The 24,160-nt window shown below is 37.5% G+C and overlaps 1 protein-coding gene across 1 annotated transcript; it reads left to right on the top strand.

The window, feature by feature from the left end:
* The first annotated feature begins 489 nt into the window (after positions 1-489).
* cbln1 (cerebellin 1 precursor) lies at positions 490-24,160 on the top strand. Its single transcript, XM_008412536.3, has 3 exons — positions 490-1,217; positions 2,135-2,254; positions 21,567-24,160. The coding sequence occupies exons 1-3, from the start codon at positions 960-962 to the stop codon at positions 21,762-21,764; spliced, it is 576 nt and encodes a 191-aa protein (XP_008410758.1). The 5' UTR covers positions 490-959; the 3' UTR covers positions 21,765-24,160.

The raw sequence follows: 24,160 nt of genomic DNA, 5'->3' as shown, positions 1-24,160 counted from the left end.
CTTGAAGATTTCTGAGTTTGGAAAAATAAAAATTTACTCAAAAACTAAAATTTTGAAATTAATCTCAGAGAATTTCTTGAAAAATCTTGAACATTTCAGAGTTTTATAAGTCAAAATGTATTCACTGAATTTCAAAAGTTGAATTGTTTTTTGCTTTTGAAACACAGAAAAGGTCCAAAGGTTGAAAGAGTTTTGAAACTCAGTGAAAAATGTTGTAGAAATTTTGAAAATTCCATATTCTGTAGAATGTTTTCGTCTTTAGAAACTCAAAATATTCCTACTTTTTTCTAGAAAAATTCTTAGATTAATCTCTAAATTTTTAAAGATTTTTCAAGAAACTTTCTCCAGAAAGTGATCTCTTGATTGTGTGAAATATGTGAAACAAAAAAAAGAAGGAAAAGCATCAACTCCGTAAGGATGCAGATAGTTTTTCATAGATGGAGAGATAAAGAGAACTGGGATTGAGTTAAAGGAGGAGGCGAAGGGCGGGAAAAAGGGGCGGTCGGCACGCGCTGATTGGAAAATCTCACATACGCGCACGCGCCAAATCCTGATGAGTTGTCGTTTACCGCGGGAACGGAGGGAGGGGTCTCCTCCTCGCGAGCCTTTTGTGTTTCGAACTCTCACATCTTTGCCTATCAATAATTGAGGCGCGCGCCAGAGAGCAGACGGAGCTTCCCCTCCCGCGCGCTGCTGCTATGAGTGCTGCTGTCCGCCCGCTCGGCGCGCGACTCTCCCTCTGTTTGTTCCGGAACAGGAGCCGCTGACAGGTGCGTCAGGAGGAGGAGACCAGGTGAGAGCGACCGGGACTGGACCGGAGCGAACACCAGCGAATCCATCCGGGTCGGAGTTTAACCGTTAACCGCAGCAGAACGGAGCGGCTCGCGCAGGTTTAAACTTCTGCTATTGTTGGGGCTTTTTTTTTCTTTTCCTTTTTTTTTTTTTCTTTCTGGTCCGGAATGTTGGTGCTGTGCCTGCTGAGTGCCGCCTGGCTCGCTGCTGGCCCGGTTCGGGCTCAGAATGAGACCGAACCCATCGTGTTGGAGGGGAAGTGCCTGGTGGTGTGCGACTCCAACCCGACCTCGGACCCGACGGGCACGGCGCTCGGCATCTCGGTGCGCTCCGGCAGCGCGAAGGTGGCTTTCTCCGCGGTCCGGAACACCAACCACGAACCGTCCGAGATGAGCAACCGAACCATGGTCATCTACTTTGACCGGGTGGGTCTAAAAGCATGTCGTATTATGGTTTTTTTTTTAACGGTACCGGGGGGTTGGCGTCAGCTGGTTTTGGGTCAGTTTACAGAGAAAATATGTTAAGTTTGGCTTAAATAACTAAATATTTATTATAATTATTAGATTTTTCTGTCTTACGTTGATCCGAAGCTGTTCCGATTTGTCTTTTCTCTTAAAACTCTAAATAAAATTTTAACTCTGCAGAAATGATGGCGATGCACATTTTTTTTGTCCACCTCATTTTTTTTAATTGAATAAAAAAATACAGTAAATATTTTTGTAGATGTCATGTGTTTATCTATAAATAAAGTCCAATTCTGTTAAAATTAAATTAAATCAGACCAGTTCTTTTTTCTTGTGTGGTAAACATGGTGAATTAATGATGGAATCTGCTAAATCGAGGGAATGTAAACTAATACAAAGTCTGATTATCTTTATTTTTGTTGTTTAGAAAACTGAATCCTTATTATTTCAGTTTTGTCAGCCTTTCCTTCTGGATATCATTCTTTAAATTGTTCCCAGTTTTGCTTATTCTGCCATAAAAGATGGAAAAACGATTAATTTTTCCCTTAAACAGCATCTCAGTCATCATTCGTAAAAGCAGACAGGCAGTTACAGAAATGAACGATCTATTATGATTTTTCTTTCTAAATTTTCCGTAAAGTTTATGAAAGAACGTAAAATTTGAGGTTATAGCCTCAGGAAACAGTTTTGGTTTAGAAACACTTGTGATCATCTACATTTTGAGATTTAAAGTGAGTTTTTCTTAAGTTGGGTTGAAAAAAATTCACTTTTTTCTTCTATTTTAAGTGGGTTTTTTTTACTCAAAATGTCATCATGTTCTCAAAAAACGTTTATTTTCACAGAAGCAATTTTATAATATGTTTTTTCTTTTCTTCCAGGTTTTAGTAAACGTTGGGAGGAATTTTGAGGAGGAACGAAGTAACTTCATCGCGCCGCGGAAAGGGATTTACAGTTTTAACTTCCATGTAGTCAAAGTCTACAACCGCCAAACCATACAGGTAGCTCTTTAATAAGTCTAAGTGTGTGTGTGTGTGTTACATGTGCTGTGCATCCGTTTATTTTCTCGTAAAAGTTTTACGAGAATCTGGTTGGAATCAGGAGAGCCGTGATGAACACGAATGGAAAAGCTGTTTTTTATCAGATTTTAGTTTAATCAGACATAAACATGAAATTTAATGTCAAAATATTTGTGTTTTGCACCTCCATAGATGCTCTCTTGATTCTTTTGATGTGTCAAAGCGCTAAAATTCATTTTTAGCCTTTGACGTGCTGCGCTAGAAACCACCCAGCAGAAATTACAATGCATCTCTCGCAAATTATATTGCAAGAAATGCAATACAAAGTGGTTTGACTTTATTATTAGGGACCTAAATGAATGAGCGGGCGATAATAAACTGGAATCCCCCAGTCATGACTGCTTGAGGTAATTAAGACTGTATGGATTGTGCAGAAAATGATGATTTCTGTCTCAATCTGCTGCTTAAATTTATTTAAAAGGGCAATTCAGTTTTACTTTTACTCAATCTCCTGCTTGGACGGCATCTCTCACTTCATTTTTTTGAATATTTAAGCGAGCAGAAATACTTCAGTTCTCGACATAAACTGAAATCGTGTCCGTCCAACGCGCGCCGCCCGTCATCCGTCCTGCACATCTGCTGCGCTGAAAACTCCCACCGCTTAATTGCCTGAGAGGCGGCCACCGTGGAGCGTTCAGGAGATGAGAGGCAGCGGGAGGAAGAGGAGAAGAGACGAGGAAGAATGGAGAGCAAACGTGGGGGGGGGAGCTACAGGAACCAAGATATTGGTTGAGCAAATAATTGGAGAAGATGGAAGAAGAAGGAGAAGGTTCAGAGAGGTTTCAAGAAGGCCACACATCTGGAGAAACCATTGATTAGCAGGTTTTGGATGTGGAGGGAAGAATAAACGGTTTTCTACCTGGATTTCTGGATGAAAATGTGAAAGGTTATAACAGCAAGCGGTTTTCCTACCAATTAAAACAAAAATGTTGCAAATGAAAGGTATCTGATCTACCTGCGATGTGACCCTTCAGCTCATATTTACTCTACTTCTGCACATCTTCCTTCAGATGCAACTGTTTTCATCTCCAGTGCCATGCCTCAAAAGACTGGAATAAATACATTCACTGACTTTAGATTTGATATTCTATAGGGCTGTCGCAATAAACAATACATCAATTAATCGCCTGACAAATTAAAACAAGCTCAATTTCCATTTGCACGATTTATTGTTTTCTCTTTTCTCCCTTTCTGCCAAAACTGGTCTTCAGTTTGGTGCTTTGATCTTAACTCGCTCTTTTTTGAAGGACGGTTTTCTTTCAAGACTTCATAATTCATTTTATTTGTTGTTTCTGTTATTTTATTTGTTTGTTTTTACATTTAAAAATGTCTTCCAGTTCCAGTGTTGAATGTTCAATAGAATTTAAAGCTTATTGGTCTTTGAGAATGTGCTCTTGCATTATTATGCCATTACTATAACATGACTTGGAAAAAGGTCTCAAAACAACAATGTTATCGTTTATTGCAATAACTTCTGGGACAATTTATCGTGAACCTAAATTTGTCGTGACAGGTCTAGTCTTCTATCAATTCAATAATTTCTTTAAATTGATTCCTTTTCTGATTCTGACCTCTTTAAAATAAAAATCTTTTCCAAGTATAACATTTATGATAAAGTTTTCACCAAAACTGCAGCATTGGGTTTTGAGATTAGACTTGGACTTAAAGTTTTATCATAGCATTTTGTGGTACTATTGTGATAATGATAAAAGTGACAATAAAAACAGTTTACTTTTGTAAATAACTGCATGGCACAACAATCATTGCTCCACAAACACAATGTTCTTGAACCATTTTAAAAGCGTAAAGTGGTCTATAGTGCACGGCGTAATAAAACGCTCTAGTCTCACGCTAGCGGAAGAAATGGCTCATGAATTTTACCAAACAGAGAAGAAAAATCCTCCAAACACTAGAAATCTGGACCTACTCCATTTCTGTTTACATTTCATGAAGCAGGAAGTTGCTCTCAGTGTTTTCTTTAGAGGTTTTCATGTCATATTCATTCAGTGGTTCTTGTTGCAGCGCCCCCACAGGCGAGGAGGGGAACAGGGTTTTCCAAGGATGACAATAAAAACAGTGCACCGTGTCAAACTGTGGTTCATTTGACTCTACAGTGAGAAAGAAAACTGCAGCAGCTGAAGATTAACAAGCGTTGCTATTTTGGTCCGAATTGAACCAAATCTGCCGGACTATCAGGCAAAAACACCCTTTATGTTGGTCAATCCACAAACCAGCTTCCTGTGACTTTTAAACACTTTATCTGATGGATTTAAGTTCAACTGAGTCTCTTTGACAACAGTATGTGCTGATGGAAGCAGCGGTACACTGATTGCAGTTTTTATTTTTTTGGCTGATAAACTATTATTAAAAAGCTGGTTTTATTTTCTTTGGCCAATATCAATTTATTTATTTTTTGGCTGGAAAGGCGCTACATATAGCATCTAAGTTAACAATTGGGTTAACTTAATGTCTGATTTCCAGACCAGAGGTAGATGAGATTGGTTTCTCATTGACCACTTGCGGATATCCCAAAATTAAGAAAATCAGACTTGACTTATTGGTGCACTTCTAGTTGAAAGCACTGCAAAAACCGGGCTTTGGTAGATTCTCTTACCACGGGAACAAAAAAGCGCTTTTTGGATGCTCCAGTCAAGCTGAAAACTTATTTGTTTGTAACTTACCACAGATATTTGACAAAACTAACTGAACCATCAGTGTCCACTAATCACCCTTATGGTTCAGCGATTAAAGGATTTCTTCTGAAATTAGATAAAACTGACTCAACATTTACTTTTTTTTCCTGGAAGGTTTTGTGGTGAATTGGGAATATTTTTGCAGATGTGTTGTAAATGCCGGCGCACTCGGCATTTACATCTCGTGTTAATGCTGGGTCTGAGTTTTAATTGGGAGTTTCAGGAGGAAACTTAAACGCCTCCCATCCTGGGGGCATTATGGATCTGAAGGAACTGCTTCTTCATACACCGCCCTCATAATAACAGCGTTTACAGAAGGTCATTCTGTTGGGACTGTAACATCATTACATGTAAACAATGAAGCTCTACATCTCTCCCAAAAACCAGCGAAATGATTGTGGTTTCTATTATTCCCTCTATAATTCACATGCTACTTCATTCTGATGTGGTTTCTGAGTGGGCCAAACAAAGCATGCTTTCTGTAAAATGTCAGAAATATTAAGTTGTATTCATGTGTTTTCAGTTGTTAAAACAGTCTAGAAATTAAAACAAACTTAATTTCCATTTGCATAATTATTTGATTTTCTCTCTCCTCTCTTTCTACCAAAGAGTGGATGATTAAAGTCTTCAGGCTGGTGCTTTGGTCTCAATGAGGCCTTTTCAGGGACAATTTTGCTTACAGACATTTCATAATTCATTTTATTTGTTGTTTCTATTTATTTTGGATATTTAAAATGTCTTCCAGTTTTGATTAAATGTTTAGTAGAATTTAAAGTTTAGAATGTGTTTTTGCTTTGCTATGCCATTACGGTTATATTACTGAAAAATGGACAACAATGTTGTTGTTCATCACAATAACTTCCAGGACAATTTATTGTTCAGGAAAATTTGTTATTGTGACAGGATGATTGATCCTTGATTCCAATTTCTATTTTTTTTTTTCTGAAATCAGTTTTTTGCGTGGTCATCCATGCTACTAAATAAACTTTAGTGTGAACGGTTTATGACTTATGACTTCGAAGCGATCTGCAGAAGAAGAACATTGACGTCACACAGCAGCGCTCGGTACACGGACGTAGTAATGGACACCGCCGTTTACAGATCGATTTTAAAGTTGTTGAGCGACGGGAGCTGACAATGTCGTCAAAAGATCGTAATAAGACTGACCTGGTGCGGTTCATAACAAGACGAAGGAAGCTCATGAAGACCAGGCTAACTGTCGACCCTGCTTGCTTCAGCCATTGTTTACGTCCCGATTTACTGCATCTAGTTTCTTCTAGAAGTTCAGCGATTTGCAGCTTTCTGGGTGATCACTGATTATTAAGAGTGACCAATTAAGAGTGACCTTTTCCTTTTGGTTTGAAAAGTCAGTAAAAATGGCAACAAAGTCAAGTTGACAGGTCAAGTTGGCAAGTCAGACTTCTGTGAGGTGTAAAGATTGGAATATGGCTGTTAAGACTTCCATGAAGGAGTTGTTAAAATGTTCCCATGCTTTTGACCATTTCTGTCATTTACTTTCCACTTCTTTTTGGTATTTTTTGTCCTCCTTCATAGCTAAAAATAGTTATCATTAGGATTGGATGATATGGCTGGAAAAAGTAACACGATATAAGCATTTTGTATAAGTCAATATCAATAGTTATTGATTGGTTTTGTTTTAAATATCTGAATTACTGACAAACTACTGGTGTGACTTTTCCTGATTTTATCCAGTTTTCACCCCACTACGTTGTAGCAAAACCTTAAAACTGCTGCTGCGCATGTTACTCAGCCGGTTGTTGCTAGGCAACCAAAGAGTGAGTGAGTTGTTGGGTAACCACTGATTTGATTCCACCAATTGGTTAGCCGTGAGAAGCTAAAAGCCTTTCATCTGCCTACATCTCCCAGAATGCTGTGCGGTTCTGGTTCGGAGTTCAGTGAAAGTATTGAATATTCTATTGGACTCATTTTCTATTTCTTGGTGTAAGCGAGCGTCATCGTGCAACACACAGCCTTCGGGCCAGTCTCAGATGTTACAACGTTGCCATGTTTTCATGTTTATCCACGACTTTTAACGTTGATGAAAAAACGGCAAACAAAATCCTCTTTAATCCTGTTTGACTTTAGTTCTGCCTTTTGTAGGGGAAGAAGTGATGCGATAAAAGGTCAATAACAATTTTTGTTCATCCTAATGTTGAGATAAATATAGTTTATATAATATTTAGTACCTTTATTTTATGTCTAGTAATGTTTCTCTTAGAGATCCGATGAGATTCATGTTTCTATCTGAGATAATTTTGCGTTTCTTCGTGGATGGACTTATAGATCTATGCTGCTGCCTTTTATCTGCCAAACATCATAATATGGAGCCATACTTCCTGATCTCTGCAGAAAAGGTCATGGTGATCATACATAACATGTAAATTGATATTCATTGATGGCAACACTAATAAGAATCCAGGAGTGCAGAACAACGCTTCGGAAATTATCCCGAAAGGTCAAATATAAACTCTCACCTTTCGGTCATGTTCATTAGGTTCTTCTATTTTATTTTAATAAATCTATTTGTAAGTAAAACATGGTGGCTGAGTTGAGTGAAATTCTTTTGTCGGGAGATAAAGGCTCAAAATATATCAATGCAAAAGAAGAGCGTCTTTTAAATCACGTGTAGCAATTAGAGACAAATAACTATGATAATTATCTTATAAAAAACATTTCTCTGCACGGTTTGGAATGAGCGATAACGGAGAAGACGCTCTTTAATTTGCTTTCATCTCATTACTGGAGACAAGCTGTGCAGCTAACTAACTGCTGCTTATCTAAATGTATCCTCGGTCGAACCTTAAACCAGAATCTCTTCTCGGAATTGATTTATTTTCCTTGCCGGGACTTTATTTTTGCTGCCAAAAGAGACGTTAGTTCCCACAAGGTGTCTGCATGAACAGATTTATGTGAATTATGAGTAACGTAGACACACAAACAAACAGAGTACAAGCCAGATGCTTGGTTTGGTTTTTATCCAATAGATGTGTGTTCAGTTTGGCAGAACATTACAGAAGGTTGATTTTTGCTCATATGTGAAAAAGATTAGATGATGATGATGGTGGTGGGAATGTTTCTTTTTTTACATTTAATGTGTTTAATCCCATTAGGTATTATTTTCAGGCGGGAGGGAGCTGGTAGCTTTCTGCATGGTGTTTGAATTTTCTCTTCCATTTCAATTTTCAGTTCTTCATCTAAGGCTCGTCATTTTGGCCAACATTATGCTGTATTTTAGTAGGAATCGAATTCATTTAGTTTTTGGTATAGATGGAGAATAAATCAATATATTCTATATTGCGATAGACAAGAGATCAAAATCAATATATAATACTCCCGATAGAATATTCACTGAACTTTGATTCACACAAGCTTGACAGTATTTATGACATCTAGAACAAAAAAACAAACAAATTATTAACTGATGGTAAAATCAACAATCCTGATGAAAGGACAGTTTTTGAGGTTTCAAATATCATTACTTGCAATTTATGGTGACGGTAAATGAAACATTTATCACGATAAATGATAAACTATACGATAAATGCCCACCCCCTCATATTGGGATAATTTTAATCCTCCTATTGTTTATAATTTATTTTTTTGTAATTTAATTTTTATTTTACTATTTATTTTTGTTCCATTTCTAATTTTGGATTTCATTGCCAGCAGCAATTATTTCTGTATTGATTAGTTTTCCATAATTAAGCAGCTCTAATTTGACCTAACATGCGATTTAAAATGCGACTCCGTTTGACAACAAAGTGAAGCATTTCTTCTGGGTTGTGTCTTTAATTTGGGTCACACAACCCAATTTAAACACAGGAGACGATTTTTGATTTCTGGCCACAAGAAGCTTTCCCTTGGGCGTCACCGTGGCAACCACTGACTCGGCGACCGGTGACTCAGCAGACTCGCTGGTTGTTGTTATTGCTCAGCATTAATCCAACTGACAAAAGTTTAAATTTAAGATTGAACAACCTGGCTGATGGGCAGCTTTCTGCAGAACCTGGTGACTGATTAACAGCACTGATTATTTGTACTGTTAATCAGAACCAAGAACCAATCAGTTGCGCTTTTTTTAGGGATGCACCGATATAAAAATTTAGACCAGTATTGATCTCCGACATTAATATTGATATGGCTGACTATGGAGGGCCAACGGGACAAAATTAAACGGATACATCATTAAATAAATCTATTATAATAAACCTTTAACTGCATGTTTAGATAATTTATTACATGTCCTGTAAGTAATTAAAATTCAATCTTGAAATATTTTTTTTATCAAACTCTCCAATAAAAGTTGAGGGGCTAGTCGTCCAAATCAGCTGTCTATTAAATAAAGTATTTAAACATCATGGTCCATTTAATCAATGATGTATTTAATTTTGTCACTTTTGGTTCTCCATACATAACCAGTATTTTTGATATTATGTACATTTCCCTAGACTTTCAACAACCACACCGGTAATGTTGCTTCTTTGCTCAGTTTTACTTTCCAACATTAATGCAGATGTACTGTACAGCCCTACTATTTTATTAGTAAATCAAAACTATTTGTCAGCAGTATATTTTATTTGAGCCATTGCTTCTCAGTGTGTTTAGTTTTTTAGAAAGGAGGGCTGCTTGTTACTACTGTTTTAAACTGGGATGATGGCATCTATTACAATTACCTCCATTTTGACAACAAAATGTAGTTTTTATCATTGTGGCCTGTAGAGTTCAACCAACTGGACTAATACATTTGATATTCAAAACATCAATGTCTAACATCTGTAATACAATAGCCAACCAAATATTACAGCCAAGTAGTCCTTTAAATTAGTAATATTTATTATTTTACCATTCATTTCAAGATGTGCACATTTCTTTAACACAGTCATGTTGCAGATGTTGTCGATCGCCATTCTGGTAGCCATGTTTTGTTTAAAAGTGTTTTCTGCCTCTGTGGTGCATTGAATCGTGAGTCATCAGTGGCTGCAGCACTGAGGCAAAATCTGTTGCTTTGGGAATTTTTTTTTATTTTTATTTTTTTTGCACTTTGTATTTGCAAAAAGTGAAATATCTGAATATCGGATATTTATATCGTATCGGAAATGAAAACAGTGGATGGGTGCATCTCTAGTTGTGGAACCAAATTATGGTTTGTGTTGAATATTAAAAACAGATTTTTCAGTTGAAGAAGACTACATGTCATGTTTCCCTGTTTAAATGAAGGAAACTTTGATATTTTATTTATTTATTTTTTTTCTGGAAGCAGAACCTGAGACAAACTGTTGGCTTGGATCCAGGAGGTTGTTCCATCAGACCAATAAGAATGACTTCTTTGCATCCTCCAGAGGGCAGAGAGCCTTACTGCAGAGGGACATTGTTATTAACAGCAACAGCCTCCAACATATGGAGGACAGTCTAAAACTGGAGAAAGTGTTGTTTGATTGGACCAGCTGTGCTTTGGCAGAGACTGTCCTCACTGTGTTCTCATTTCACAAATCCACAATAAAATTCCCAAAATTCTCAACCCATTTTCTCCATTGTCAAAGTGTAAATGCAGAAGTTGACTTTGAATTTAATGAATTCACTGCAGATACTTCTAAAAAAGGAGAAATGAGTGGTGGGATCGTTTGTATGGTAAATACAACATGATATTGATATATTTAGTCTCTGGTTTTGTGATTTTTATTTTTTTATTAGCTCATATGTAAATAAAGACAGTTGATCCTGTCTTTACCAAGTGTTGGGTTGTTGATGGCCGACTCCCCCTAGTGGTCTGGAGGACTCGCATTTTATGGAGCGAGTTTGCAGAGTTTCATAGTTGCTGCTTTTGTCGTTTGCAGCATTTTCCCTTCTATTTTCTCTGGTTGCATCATTTTACTGTTGCTTTTCTTTTTTTGAGTTTCTTTTGGATTTTGCATTATTCATGTGTTTGCATCTCTCGACCTTCGTATCTTAAATGTAATCTAACAAAGATCATATGTGGGGTTCCTCAAGGCTCCATTTTCAGACCACTTTTAATTAGATATCTACATGCTCCCCTTGGCTAAGACTGCAGGGTATTTCAAAGAAGTACTCCGTTATGTATCTTGAGTAGTCCATTTGTGGATGTGGGAGAATTTCCTCCTGAATTTCTTTTATTTCTTTCTATGTATTTAATGCAAAAAACGTTACTGTTGTTTTATGCTTTGCTTGAATGGACAAATATATCGTTATTAACATCGGTTTTGGACGATGCAGTTGTTTTTTTTTTTGCCATACTGGTATCGGTCATAAGTAGAACCAGACTGATATTGATAACCAGCGTTGATGTCCACTTTGTTGCCGTTTGGGAGTTGGTGCTGTGGTGTTTGTGATGTGACAGAGATTGATGGAGTTGCAGGCTTGTGGGGGTTTTAGCTGAAGCAGAGAGGTCATGTCTGCAGTGTGGTTGTTTTTTAATGGCGTCTAAACATCAGGTAATAATGTCTGATATCTTTAATTATCAGTTATCGGCCAGAAAAGCAATAGCATTTATCTTTAAATTGTTCTTAAGTGTTTCCTGCATCGTTTCTGTAGTTTCTTCACATCAGTATTTGTTTTCCCCAGAAGGTTTCACTCTTATTTTTAAATGTATCTATTTTTTTTTTTTTATGTTTACTCTTTGGTCACTTTCTCTGTACTTTTTTATTCCTACATCAGAGGTAAAGAACGTCTCCCTTTGAAGGAGTCCATTGTCTTTTTAGTCCTGGTTTTGTGGAGACAAAAGATTTTAAGGAAAACTGCTCAGAAAGGAAAGTGGAGAATCTAAAGGAGAAATATGTGGATCTGAAAAGAGATGATTTGGAAATGAAGGCGAGAAGACAGGTTGTGAAATGCGAAACCAGAAAAGCATTACTGTCACGTCAAAATCTGGACAGGAAGTCGTGATGCAACAGGATGTCATTAAGCATTAAGTGCTGCACCGAGATGTCAGATTTTTCTCTTTAGTACATTTTGAATTTTTCTTTTTCTCCACGTCCTTCTGCCTTTTGTCACTCTCCTTATAGCCCCATCCTCTTCTTCTTTCTCTTTTTTTCTGTTACTCGGCCTTTTCCAATAATGAATGCAGATGAATTGCAGTGCCTCACGTTCATCCTTTTTTTATTTTTATGGTGGTAATTTTAGATTATCTGTGCCTCTGCGTGTTGGAGAGGAGGTAAACAATCACAATGTGGGGTTGATTCATGCAGGCGATGACCACAGTTTCATGGTTTTATTGCTGCTATACATCACTGCCATAACCTCACACACTCACCCCGAGCAGCCGTGGGTGTGTGTGTTGAGAAAACACGGGTGAATCAGAACTTTGTGGAGCAGGTTATGGTTTGGATCATGGAGATTTTACACCGCCTGTTACAGCTAACCTTTGCGATTTGAATCGACTCGAACTGGAAATGTCAACGAGAAACATGTTAGTGGATAATAACAGCCTGCAATTTCAAACCGGATCGTTGTTGGTGCTGAACAGCATCTGTGTTTCCATGTGAAGTTATGTTGGCGTTATTGACCCGGCAACGACTCGTCAGCCAGAGAGAATGGACTAAATGTTTGGGCTGTGTGAAGACGGTATGTTTCTTTGGCTTCCAGATCTTAAAAGTTGTTTAAAATGTTAAATTAAAACGATCCCTGTGGATTCACGACCATCTAACAAGCTAATTAGTTCGTTTCTGCCTTTGTTTTAAAATACACACTTTAACTTTAAAGGACGCTTATATGTCGTTTTCACAAATATGGGACAACATTCATGCTCAACTTTTTTTCGTTTCTTGGACAAAACAATCAAAAATAAGTATTACAGATATGTTGGTGTGCTTGATAAAAATATTACTTTGGTTTGATAGTGATTTAATAACAATAAAGAGTAAAATCTTTGATTTTGTATCTGTTTTTAACTTTAAGCGTTTACTCCCCAGAAGACATTTTGCTTGACAGTCATTTTGAGTATTTACTCATCCATTCGACTTAATCGTTAATATATCTATACTTTTATTTTATTTTGGCTTCTTTTGATCTTCTAGTCATGTCAACAATTTTCTTGTCATTTTGATGAAGTAACTGAAGTTCAGTTACTTCTTCATTTCACTTTTATGTCATCTTACTGAGTATTTTCACATATGTTCAACTTTTAGTTTTTCAGCTATGTTCTTGTAATTTCAACTTTTTTCTCATCATTTTGACTCTTCATTTTAACCTTTTTCTCTTGTAATTCCAACTTGTCCAGTCATTTTAACTTTTTTTCTCTTCTTTTTGAATTTTATTCTCACCATTTCCACGTTTTTTTCTCATATCAATTATTTTATGATAATTTTAAACTTCTCCTAATTTCCAAGTAAGCAACAGGAAAATGTTTCCTCCTATTTTTTTCTAACTGACTAATACTAGTAGTCAAAAAAGTGAAAATCAATGATCAAGTTGTACCGAACAAGTTTGTTGATTTGCAGGTATTACAAAGACAGAAACTTGCAAAAAGAGCCTAAATTTTACAAAAACTAAAATCAGAAATCTGGAAGTTTGGACATTTTGATAAACTTTTGTTTTGCTTGAGACATCTGATCCTCATTTAGATTTAAATCTGGGTTTGTGTGTTTTCCAGTGTATGCAGCGCTGCTTCGACACACTTTGCTAAAGCCAGAAAGCCATTATTTAGGATAACAGTTTTAAACATTTAACGCCTGAACAGCGTTTCTAACCCAAACCTCAGAGAGCTGGTGTTTGAGGTTTGATTTCCACCTGAGTGACCCGGACGCAGGTGTGTCTGAGCGTTGTGGGACGCAGTTCTCTGCCATCTCTGTCTGGAAGCAGTTTTTGCACTTTGGACAGAAACCATGTCCCAATCTCCCTCAGCCTGTTGTTTCCACTGCGCCACTTTTGTTTTTTACTGCTGCTTTCTTTTTTTTTTTTACCTGCCTCTGTATCTTTCTGTCATTCAAACCAAAGACTTTTCTTTTCGGGGGAAAAAAAAAATGCTAGTTTTGATTTAATAATAAATCTCACAGCATAATTGCCATATTTTCAACTCTAAAATGTCTGTGATTACAAAACGTGTTCAGATCAATTTTGTGTTGCATGAAGATGGAGTAAAACTCTGTCTCTGTCTCTTGGTGGGACATTAGTCCTTCAGTTGTTATTCAGGTGACAGAAGACTGAATTTTTAACTGTCTTTATGTGGCTCTGAAGGTTCAGGTCTGAGTCCATCGCTATATTTGGACATAAATGTGTTTATAAAGTTTAAATTAATTGGTGAAACAACCTTATGGTCAGGTTTGTACATTATTTACTGGATTTTTGTTTTGTATCTTCTTTAAACTGTACATCACATCTTCATCCTTCTTCCGTAGCTGTAGTTGTTTTACAACAAAAATTGAAAAAACTAATTTTTTTGTTTTTGTCACAGGTCGTGACAAAAACAACTTGTGACCATTTAGCCTTATTGTGGAATAAAATTTAGAATAATAAGAATTCAGATTTATTGGGACAACAATAAACTGATTGTTTCCAAAATCTCAAAACTGACGTTTAGATTTTAAACAATATTCCTCCCAAGATGGGCGTCACAAGAACAATGTGATGAAATTGTTTGAGAAACCACTAAATGCAATTATTGTGTACGATTAGAGGTGGGAAGAGCAGCCTGCTGACACAATAAATGGCACAAAGTGAAAACCTTCTCTTTATTATCTTTAGCTACATCTTTCCAGTAGCCATTAAGGTAACACTTTATTTGAAGGGGGGTGAATAAGACTGTCATAAAAATGACATAACACTGTCATAAACATGACATAACACCTGTCATAAACATGAATAAACCTTCATGAATATTTATAACTGTTGTCATAAAGCGTCATTCGGTAAATTATGACACTTTTAATACAAAGTTGACATTATTCAAAATGTCTTTATTGACAACTTGACATTTCTTAACCAATAAATCATTACTGATATAAATTTGTTATAAAAGTATTACTGATTGTACTTTAAAAATTAGGTAACTTTGTTATTAAAGATAAAGTTTAAACAGTAATGATTTATTGGTTAATGTCAAGTTGTCATAACAGAGACATTTTGAATAATGTCAACTTTGTATTAAAAATGTCATAATTTACCGAATGACGCTTTATGACAAGTCATAAATATTCATGAAGGTTTATTCATGTTTATGACATGTATTATGACAGTGTTATTCACCCCCTTCAAATAAAGTGTTACCGCCATGAACATTAAGTCTTAGGGTCCGTGGACGTGGATGCATGTTTTTGTATTTATTTTTTAAAACTTGTCTGATTTGGGATGACATAGCAGCAGGACTCAGCCTCCCTAAGTTTCAATTTCAACTTGTGCTTAAAGTGCAGATTATAAACTACACACCAACTTTTAAATGAACAGGGCAAGTAAAACTGAAGTTATGCTAAAATAATTAAACCATCTTTTTTTTCAGAATATGCTTAAACGTCTATCCTGTAAATATGAAAGGGAAAGTGCCAGTTTGAAATCCCTTTGCTGGAGGGAATCTGGCATATTGAACCGTGAAATTGGCAATAAAAATTGTCCACAGCTTGTTTCTGAAGAATGGGGGAAAGTTGCACATGTAGCAGCGCAAAAAGAGTAACAAGGAAATGGAGTAGAAACAAGAATGGAGTACTGGGAAAAATGGTGAGATAGCGAAACTGACAACACATTTTTATTGTGGAGTGATTTGTGACATCCAGTTTGTGATTTTTGTGATATTTATTGGTTTTTGTTTTGTAGGTGAAGGATGAGCATTGGTAGTTCTTCTCACTGCCCAAAATACCTTTTTTTTTAATGTTTTGTTTTTGCCTCTGCAATAGTGAAGACAATTTACCACAATGCCAACAAAAATACAGCCAGCAGTTGGTTATTAGGGAGGAAATCCAAATGGACTGACCTTTGAAGTGGAAGATCTACGTGTCTGTAGAGTCGCTCCCCTGTATTCAGGACTACTGGAAACAAAATAATAATTTGTCTGCGTCCCTTCCTCACAAAGTCCCATCATGTCATGGGTTCTGATCAATATTTTGGAACATCACCAGATGGAAAGAAGTGATCAACTGGACATGACAAACTGTTAAGAGCCAGGCCTCTGATTGATGGCATCCTCACTGCGTGCCAAGCTTATTTCCACCCCAGGAGTTTGAGGTCAGATTGTGGCAACTAAGGCAAAGACTGAAAGAACGGTACATGTGGGACAAGCCAACTAAATGGGGAATAAAATGTTTGTTTTGGCTGAGTCGAGCACTGGCTGCACCATCAGGTTTAGTATGCACACTGGCAAAACTCTTATGAAGGAGTCATGAACCTCATTCACACGCCTGGTCTTGGCACCATTTTTACATGGACAATTTTTATTCCAGTCCCAAAGTGTTCATGGAGACACACAAGGTCTCTGTGTGCCGCCGTCCATCCTGCTTTCTCTGGAAACGGTAGTTAGAAGGGTGAAGGATGGAGAAGGACCGTCCACCCCCAGCTGTGACCTGCAATAAAAACATGGGAAGACCTTTCAGCCCAGCTTGACCTGAAAAACAAATCACTTGCACCAGACCTCTCTGCTGCACTTTCTGGACATTGCCACAGGAAATGCCTTCATCTTACACCGTGAGATGAACCCGGCCACGGCCTAACAAACACGACAAAGTGTCTAATGATGGAGGATGATGAGTGCTAAGTATCTACCAGCTATTCCAAGAGTTTGGAGCTTTTTGAACACCAAAAATCTGCAGGAAGCTTAACTCCTAACAGAAGACTGATCACCACACCCTTGATCCCAAAACATGCCATCCCATCCAGAAGATTTGCACAAAAATCCACATTTAGATCCAAATGCATTTTTTTTTTTGGTGAGTATAGTAACATAAATGGAGAAAAAAGTGAAACTATTTGACAGCAGCTTCAGAAATATTCTTCACACATCTGAAATGGTTTGTTCGTGGACGTCTACGTGACGTTATGTTGAAGGAAACATATACTTTGTAGTTGAAAAGCAACATTTTTTTGGCAAATTTATATCCTCCAATATTTTTCAGACTTAAATGAATACATTTTCAAGATATTGAAGTGTCCTTTTTTTGGCCCTGACCTTTTCTCTTTTTCTGTTCTGACAATTGGAAAAAAATAATTTAAGTGTAGGCTGAGTGTTTTTATCAGATTCATACACGAGCTGTTCAAAGCAGCACACACACACACACACACACACACACACACACACACACACACACACACACACACACACTCATCCAGCCCGAGTGAGTCGCCAAGTTCAGTTTTCTATTAAGAGGAGTGCCAGGCCAAGAGCGCTCTTGACTCTGACAGGCTCTCCATCTCCTGCCCACACACACACACACACACACACACACACACACACACACTGTTCTGACCATCAGGCCAAATGAGCTGGTTAAGTGTATAATTATGGGATGTTTATGACTTCGCTCCATCAGTTAGTGACAGTTTTACAATTGCGTATTTTCGTGGGGTGAAAGGAAATATTTTTACTAATTTGGCGCTCAGGTGAGAATTTGAGGGAAATTGGTTCTGCTGTAAAAGGCGTCATGTTTTCATTGATATAAAGAAGCCAGGAAAAAATCTACATCCTCAAACAACGTCATTCTTCGAGAAAGGAGTTTGATGTTTTTATCCTTGAACATGTAAGTGGACATAAAAGAGGGCGGCTTATTGAGTGCTTTTCAATAAATGTATACAAATAAAATGTTTTTATCATGACTGCGGTTATAAAACTGTCTGAGCTGCCTTTAAACTAAATCCACTCAACTATTATCCAAACATAAAGGCCAAATAAATTACAAACTTTTTCCAATAAATGTCTGAGACCAAAAAAAGCAATGAAGCAGCTTTGTCAAATGCTCACTAAACACAGTTTATAGCTTCCTATGCAGGGATTTCCTTGTATATTTCCTTTTATACTAAAGGAAATGCAACTATATCAAATTAAAATGGATTAAAAACGTTTTTGGCATCTGGACTTTGTCTTAAACATTTCAGCTCCCTTGATTTTTTATTTTTCAGTCATTCTGCTGTAGATTTGTCGCTGTGCTTGTGATCATTGTTCTGTTGATGACCCAGTTTGGAGCAAACCTCAGCCATCAAGACAGATGGTCTCCATTTTTACTCTACCATACTTTGATGTGCAGAAGAGTTCAGAAGTTGTTTTTAGTTGCTGCTGTTTGATATGACCTTTGGTATGAATCTGCTCCATATAATTAAACTGAACTGGACTGAGTAGCTGTGTTTCCATCAACGTATGTTGATGTACATTTTGAAGAATCGCAGTAGGAAAGGTTGACGGGAACAGCAACATTTGAAATAACTTGCTCAATTTCGCAAAAAAGTCGACACATCCTTCAGGTGGTTTTAGGCTTTTCTCAAAAAGAGTTAATCTGCTAAAGCAAAAATGGAAACGCGTTTCCCGAATGTGATGGTGGAAGGATCCCATCCCACCCGTACCTTACCAGAGGCAAAAAACTCAGAAAAAACTTGAAGTGCCAACCGGTGGCTGAGAGGAGGACTTTCTCCGCTTGAGATGCTGTCCATGCTAGTTTGCCATCTCCACACCTGGTTTTTTACTGCCCTCTGCCAACATCTGATGAAACTACGCTTTCCTTAGTCTGGTTGACTCGCGCCACACCAGTAGATGGAAACACCTAATTCATGATCAACTGGATGCTGCCAATGGCGCAAACCAAGAAGAAGAAGACAGGAAGTAGTTGGAGCAGTGGTTCTGAACCTTTTTTAAGATACCGAACCCACCAGTTTTATATGCGCATTTACTGAACCCTTCTGTAGTGATAAATAAAATGACCCCCCTCACCCCCCCCACCCCTTCCAAACCCTCCCTCAAATTCAAGACATAGAGGTGACCCAACTAGACTCTAGTTGGGTCACCCCAAGATCACTAAAGTCTTCTTAAAAGGTAAAGTCTCTGAGAACAGTTCTTCAAAATATTGTCAGTGGTTTCAGCACAGTTGAGCTGACTGTCCAGGAACGACCCAATTAAGGCATTTAAAATTTGCCAGTTTCAACAGGTTGGCCATCGAGAGAAACTGGAACCACTTTAAGGTCTTTAGGTGTTTAGATGATTTAATTAGCTCTACATTCTTAAGAGAATGAAAAAGTGATGATAAATAATAAAGACTTTGCGGTATTCTGATTTAGTAATGTAATTATATTAGTTGTGTTACCACCCCCAGGCCACTAGAGGCAGTATCAACCCTGAAAAGATGCGACTGAGGAGCAGATTTAGAAGTTCACCGAAAGCTACAGAATTTGGTAAAAACTGTGAGCTTTGCTGAAGTAAATAAAGGCACAAGTTCAAATCCATACTGAGAGTGGAGCTCCTTCAATCAGGGCTCCTCCGCAGCTCTGATTGGCTAAGCAATGTAACGTGATCCTCTGCAGCAAGTGATGGCAAAGCGGGGCGTCATCACGACTTTTACACAAGTGTGTCTTTACCTCCGCGGCAGAGGCTCCGCCGAACCCCTGAGACCGACTCACCGAACCCCTGGGGTTCGATCGAACCCAGGTTAAGAACCACTGAGTTGGAGGATGACGGCGCTGCATGTTTTTCAATGACTTAAAGTTTGAACAACTTTTAAGTCATTATTTAGCTCATTTATTGGAAACGCATTTTGTCACAACTAGCAGAATTTTGACAAAGTTTTGTGCACATTTGTTATGGAAATGCAGTTACTGTGACGGGTGATTGGATGCAGCTGAAACGGGGGATGAGACGATGATTAGCAGCTGGAAAGGGGAGGGCCATATTATGAGTTTAAACTGCAGAAACGGAAAATTAAAGAAAACCGTAAACAAATAAAGACGAATCAAATCGAAACACAAACTAAACACAAGGCATAAAATATAAGAGCAGGATATAAAAATCAAAACAGAAAACAAATAACTTGTTTTTTTCTGTAACTCACTATGAAATTATCGAGTAAATTCTCTCCATTAACACCGATGTGTTGATTTATTTCTTTCATGCCTGCTTCATATGCAAACTTATTCTGATCCTTTGTGCTGGAGACGAAGCTTTGCCTCAATCCCCCAAAATCTGAGCTAGAGAACAAAAAAAAAATACAGCAGCTTCCTCTACTTCTGTACATTCTTGCAGAAACATGATTTGTACAACCGGCTGTAGAAATTAAGTACAAGAGAAACCGTGTTGTTCCCTTTTTCCCATCAGGAGGCTCAGCACCTTCTCGCAGGACGGCCTGTAATCCCACTCGGCTTATGAAATGCATTCCTGCATAAAAACGAGACGTTTCCCCAGCATTCGTTTCAGTTTGTTTTACTACTGCGCTGCTACCTGAGCCGGCACAAAACAATGTTGTTATTTAAAGTGAGGCATCAGAAGGGGAATCGAGTCCCGGGAGACGCCGTGTTTCTGTTGTAGCTCCAAAGAGAAGTGATGAAAGCTGCTGCCTGTTTAAAGAAGAGGGGAAACGTCTCTGACAGACGCTGCTTTCTGTACCAAGATGTTATTCCCTATTGAAATATTTGTTGAGTCAGACGCACTGCACGTCTTTTTCCTTTTCTCCGTCGTCGGCTCTGTGGGGTTTTGTTGAATTCAGGAGGAAGAAAGAGACCCTCCATCTTGGCAAATCTATTAATAATGTGCTGACTGTATAAAACTGCTGTTCCAAAATAATAACCACGTAATTATTGGATGTGTTGCATAAATGTAGAGCTAATTTATTTGATGTCACTGTTTGTAATAATCCCTGGTCTGCATGTGGACCAGTATTGTTAAAAATCCATTAATGTACTAAATTAGCCTGTCACAGTAAAAATATTTCTGCAAGATAAATTGTCCCAGAAGTTATCGCAATAAACGATAATATTGTTGTTTGGAGACCATTTTCCAGTAATATTATTATTATTAAGGCAAAAACACATTGGCAAAGATAAATAAACTTTAAATGAACATTTTAAACTGAACTGGAAGACATTTTAAATGTCCTGAAATAAACGGAAACATTAAATAAAATTAATTAGAAAGTCCAAGGCACCAGACTGAAGACTTTTATCCAGCTTTTGGTCAAAAGAGAGAAAAGAGACAATAAATCTCCCAAATGGAAATTATTGATCTGCTTGTTGTAATTTATCATGCGATCAATTGATTTCTTGCTGCCGTGGCAGGCCTGGTGCCACATTACAGCCTCTTTCCATTGTTTACAATCATGTAGAAAGAGAGTTTCTGTTTAATTTCAGAGTTTTTCAAGCTATAAATTAAAAATCTTATGTGTTTGGGCATCATTATGCCATTACCACAATATTACCTGAAAGTGGTCTCCAAACAACAATATTATAATTTATTGCGATAACTTCTGGGGCAATTTATTGTGACAGGCCTAAAATATCAAAGATAAATATTCGTGCTGACAAGTCTTTAAACTCCAGAAATGCTCCTTTATCACATCTTTAAAGGCCACATTTATTTCTGTAGCCTGACCCGGCTTGTGTTTGTCCTGGTCCAGGTGAGCCTGATGCACAACGGCTGGCCGGTGATCTCTGCGTTCGCCGGCGACCAGGATGTGACACGCGAAGCCGCCAGCAACGGCGTTCTGATCCAGATGGAGAAGGGCGACCGGGCCTACCTCAAACTGGAAAGAGGAAACCTGATGGGCGGATGGAAGTACTCCACCTTCTCCGGGTTCCTGGTGTTCCCGTTGTAGAGAGGAGGGAGGAGGAGCTGGGGATGGAAACAAAGGAGGAAGACGGAAAGTTCAGAAGCGGAGAGAAAAGGACAAATGAGCTGGAGGAGGAGGAGAAGAAGAAAAGAGGGCGTGACAACGGACGATGATTTAAGATGAAGTTTGATTGTAGGAATTAAGAAAAGCCGGTACATGAGAGAAAATGGCCACCTTCTTCACTTCCTCCTTTCATCCATCCCTCCATCCATCCATCCTTTTCCTCTCTCTGTTTTCTTTGTGGCTTGACTGCAGCTTTGGACAGCCAAAACTTTTTTTACTCTGCTGAAAAACGCAGCTGATCATCGTATCGTGGCAGATGTAAGAACCCCCTCTTTCCTCCTCACTCCTTCACCCAGCCATCCGTTCATCATCCCTTCATCCATCATACATCAACTCTGAAGAATGTTTCTCAAGGGAAAAACTCGCGTTTTTATGCAGCTCGTTATTTTTTATTTCTGTCATTTAGGGCAAGATTTGTTCTTGGTTTCATTTACAAAATGTAATTTTAAACACAAACGTCTGGAGACGCTGGTTTACTTTTTCAATATGATTATTGACTTTAATGTTACTGTAGTGAATTATCCCACATTTTCTCTTTTGTAACTTATCTCTAAGTCAGTATTTTCCTCCATATCACAGATGAAACCTTTTACATTTTAAATTCCTTCCAAGTTTATTATTATTAAAATTTAAGACCTTAATGAATTAAAATCTCTAAGATTTCTTAAGATCTAGTTGAACAACATTTCCACTGTAAACTTTATGAAAACACAATAAACGTTTTAACCAAAACTAATTTACCGTAATGAAGCAAAACATGAAAACTAAAATCCAAGACAAACGTAAATGTACGGAAGAAGATTAGGGCCACTGGGAAAAAAAATAAAACAAACAGTTCTGACTTTAATCTCAGAATTCTGAGATTAATGGCTCTAATCCTCTTCCGTATAAATGTAATTTAAAATACAGTATTTATTTATTTTAGAAAATAAACCCTGAGTAAGTAAACGTAGATCACGCTGTTAAAGCTTCGCTCTGGATGAGACTAAACGTAGATATTCGATGTTTCTCGGAGTTCGCTCTGTTTAATAAAAGATGTTTTATGAATATATTTTACCGTATTGATGCTCGGTGAGCGAACACGTGTTGATACGTTTGCTGCTTTCCACTAAAATTCAGGAGCCAAGGAATGAATCAGTAAACGTAAAAATTTACATTTAGCTTTTTAGTAAACGTTAAAGTATTTTAACTCCAGGTTGTATGGAGGGCCAAACGTGAAAAGTATTTTTTGCCCTAACTAAACAAATTGTCCCAACCTTGATGAAAAACATTATTAGACGTTTTTAAATCACCAAAATGTTTGGAAAGTTAAATGTTTTAGTAAAAGTAGTTTTACTCCAAGATGACAAATAAAAATAATAGTTAAATTTATTTCATTCCTGTTTTGCATGTTGGCTACATATGTACAGACGTAAACAGTGTAGAAATTAAAGGTTGAATCAATTTATGATTAATTATATGGGTAAAATAATAAAGCTCATCTTACCGAGCTCCTAAGTTTTTAGACTCTTGTAACAAACAAAACAAACATTTTTTATTTCAACAAACACTCGTTACCCTTTTCTCGTCTCAATTTCTCATTTCTGTTGAGCTCAGGTGGAGTTTTGCTTATGCAACTCATTCCTGCTGCGGTTCTTCAGAAACAAACCCGCCCGTCTTTTGGACCCTCCTCTATGCTGCTTTCCATGACGTTCACATTTCATTGGGTTCATTTTCCCACCACATCCCCTCCCGACCCCAACAGGCCACCATTTTGTCCCTGGACCGCCGGTGTTTGTTCGCTTCGAAGCACGGACTGTCCTTCGCTTCTCTTCATGTCGGACTGTGACCTCTGAACCCTGCTACCATGGAACTTTAACAGTATATATATATTCACACACACACACACACACATATTACTATATCAAAGCCACTGTTTTTATTCTCCTGGTATTATGATGATAATAATGGTACTACTAGGTAATGAATTTGACTGATGACTATATTATCTGTATTTCCGTACTTGAGTGTTATATAAAAGAGAAACTGAAACCTAATATTGATTGTGTGGAAAAATCTGAAGCTGCCATTCTGCTGATTAAAAACATGCTTCTTGTTTTTGTTTTGTGTCGAACAAATTGTGGCTAAACAGCTAAAACTACTACTTCTATAGAAAATGATAGCGTAAAAGGACTATTATTATTATTATTGACTGTAAAAAGATCATATTTAGACTTTGCAATTATTGTTTATTAATTGAATCAATTTATGAAGTTTTTTTTATTTGCTTTGAAGAACTCAATAAAATGAAATTGTACTTTTATTTTTCTTAAACCAAA

The sequence above is a fragment of the Poecilia reticulata genome, chromosome 6 (genome assembly GCF_904066995.2).
Source record: "Poecilia reticulata chromosome 6, P_reticulata-male-v2, whole genome shotgun sequence".
Taxonomy (NCBI): Eukaryota; Metazoa; Chordata; class Actinopteri; order Cyprinodontiformes; family Poeciliidae; genus Poecilia; species Poecilia reticulata.
The sequence above is the reverse complement of the archived record's forward strand: the minus strand, read 5'-3'. Positions and strand labels throughout refer to the sequence as shown.

What these genes read in the sequence shown, in the direction of transcription:
- cbln1 (XM_008412536.3), top strand. Translation starts at nt 960, where the DNA reads ATGTTGGTGCTGTGCCTGCTGAGTGCCGCCTGGCTCGCTGCTGGCCCG. An exon ending in TGGTCATCTACTTTGACCGG is followed by an intron (nt 1,218 to 2,134) that starts GTGGGTCTAAAA and finishes CTTTTCTTCCAG; the next exon opens with GTTTTAGTAAACGTTGGGAG. An exon ending in ACAACCGCCAAACCATACAG is followed by an intron (nt 2,255 to 21,566) that starts GTAGCTCTTTAA and finishes GTCCTGGTCCAG; the next exon opens with GTGAGCCTGATGCACAACGG.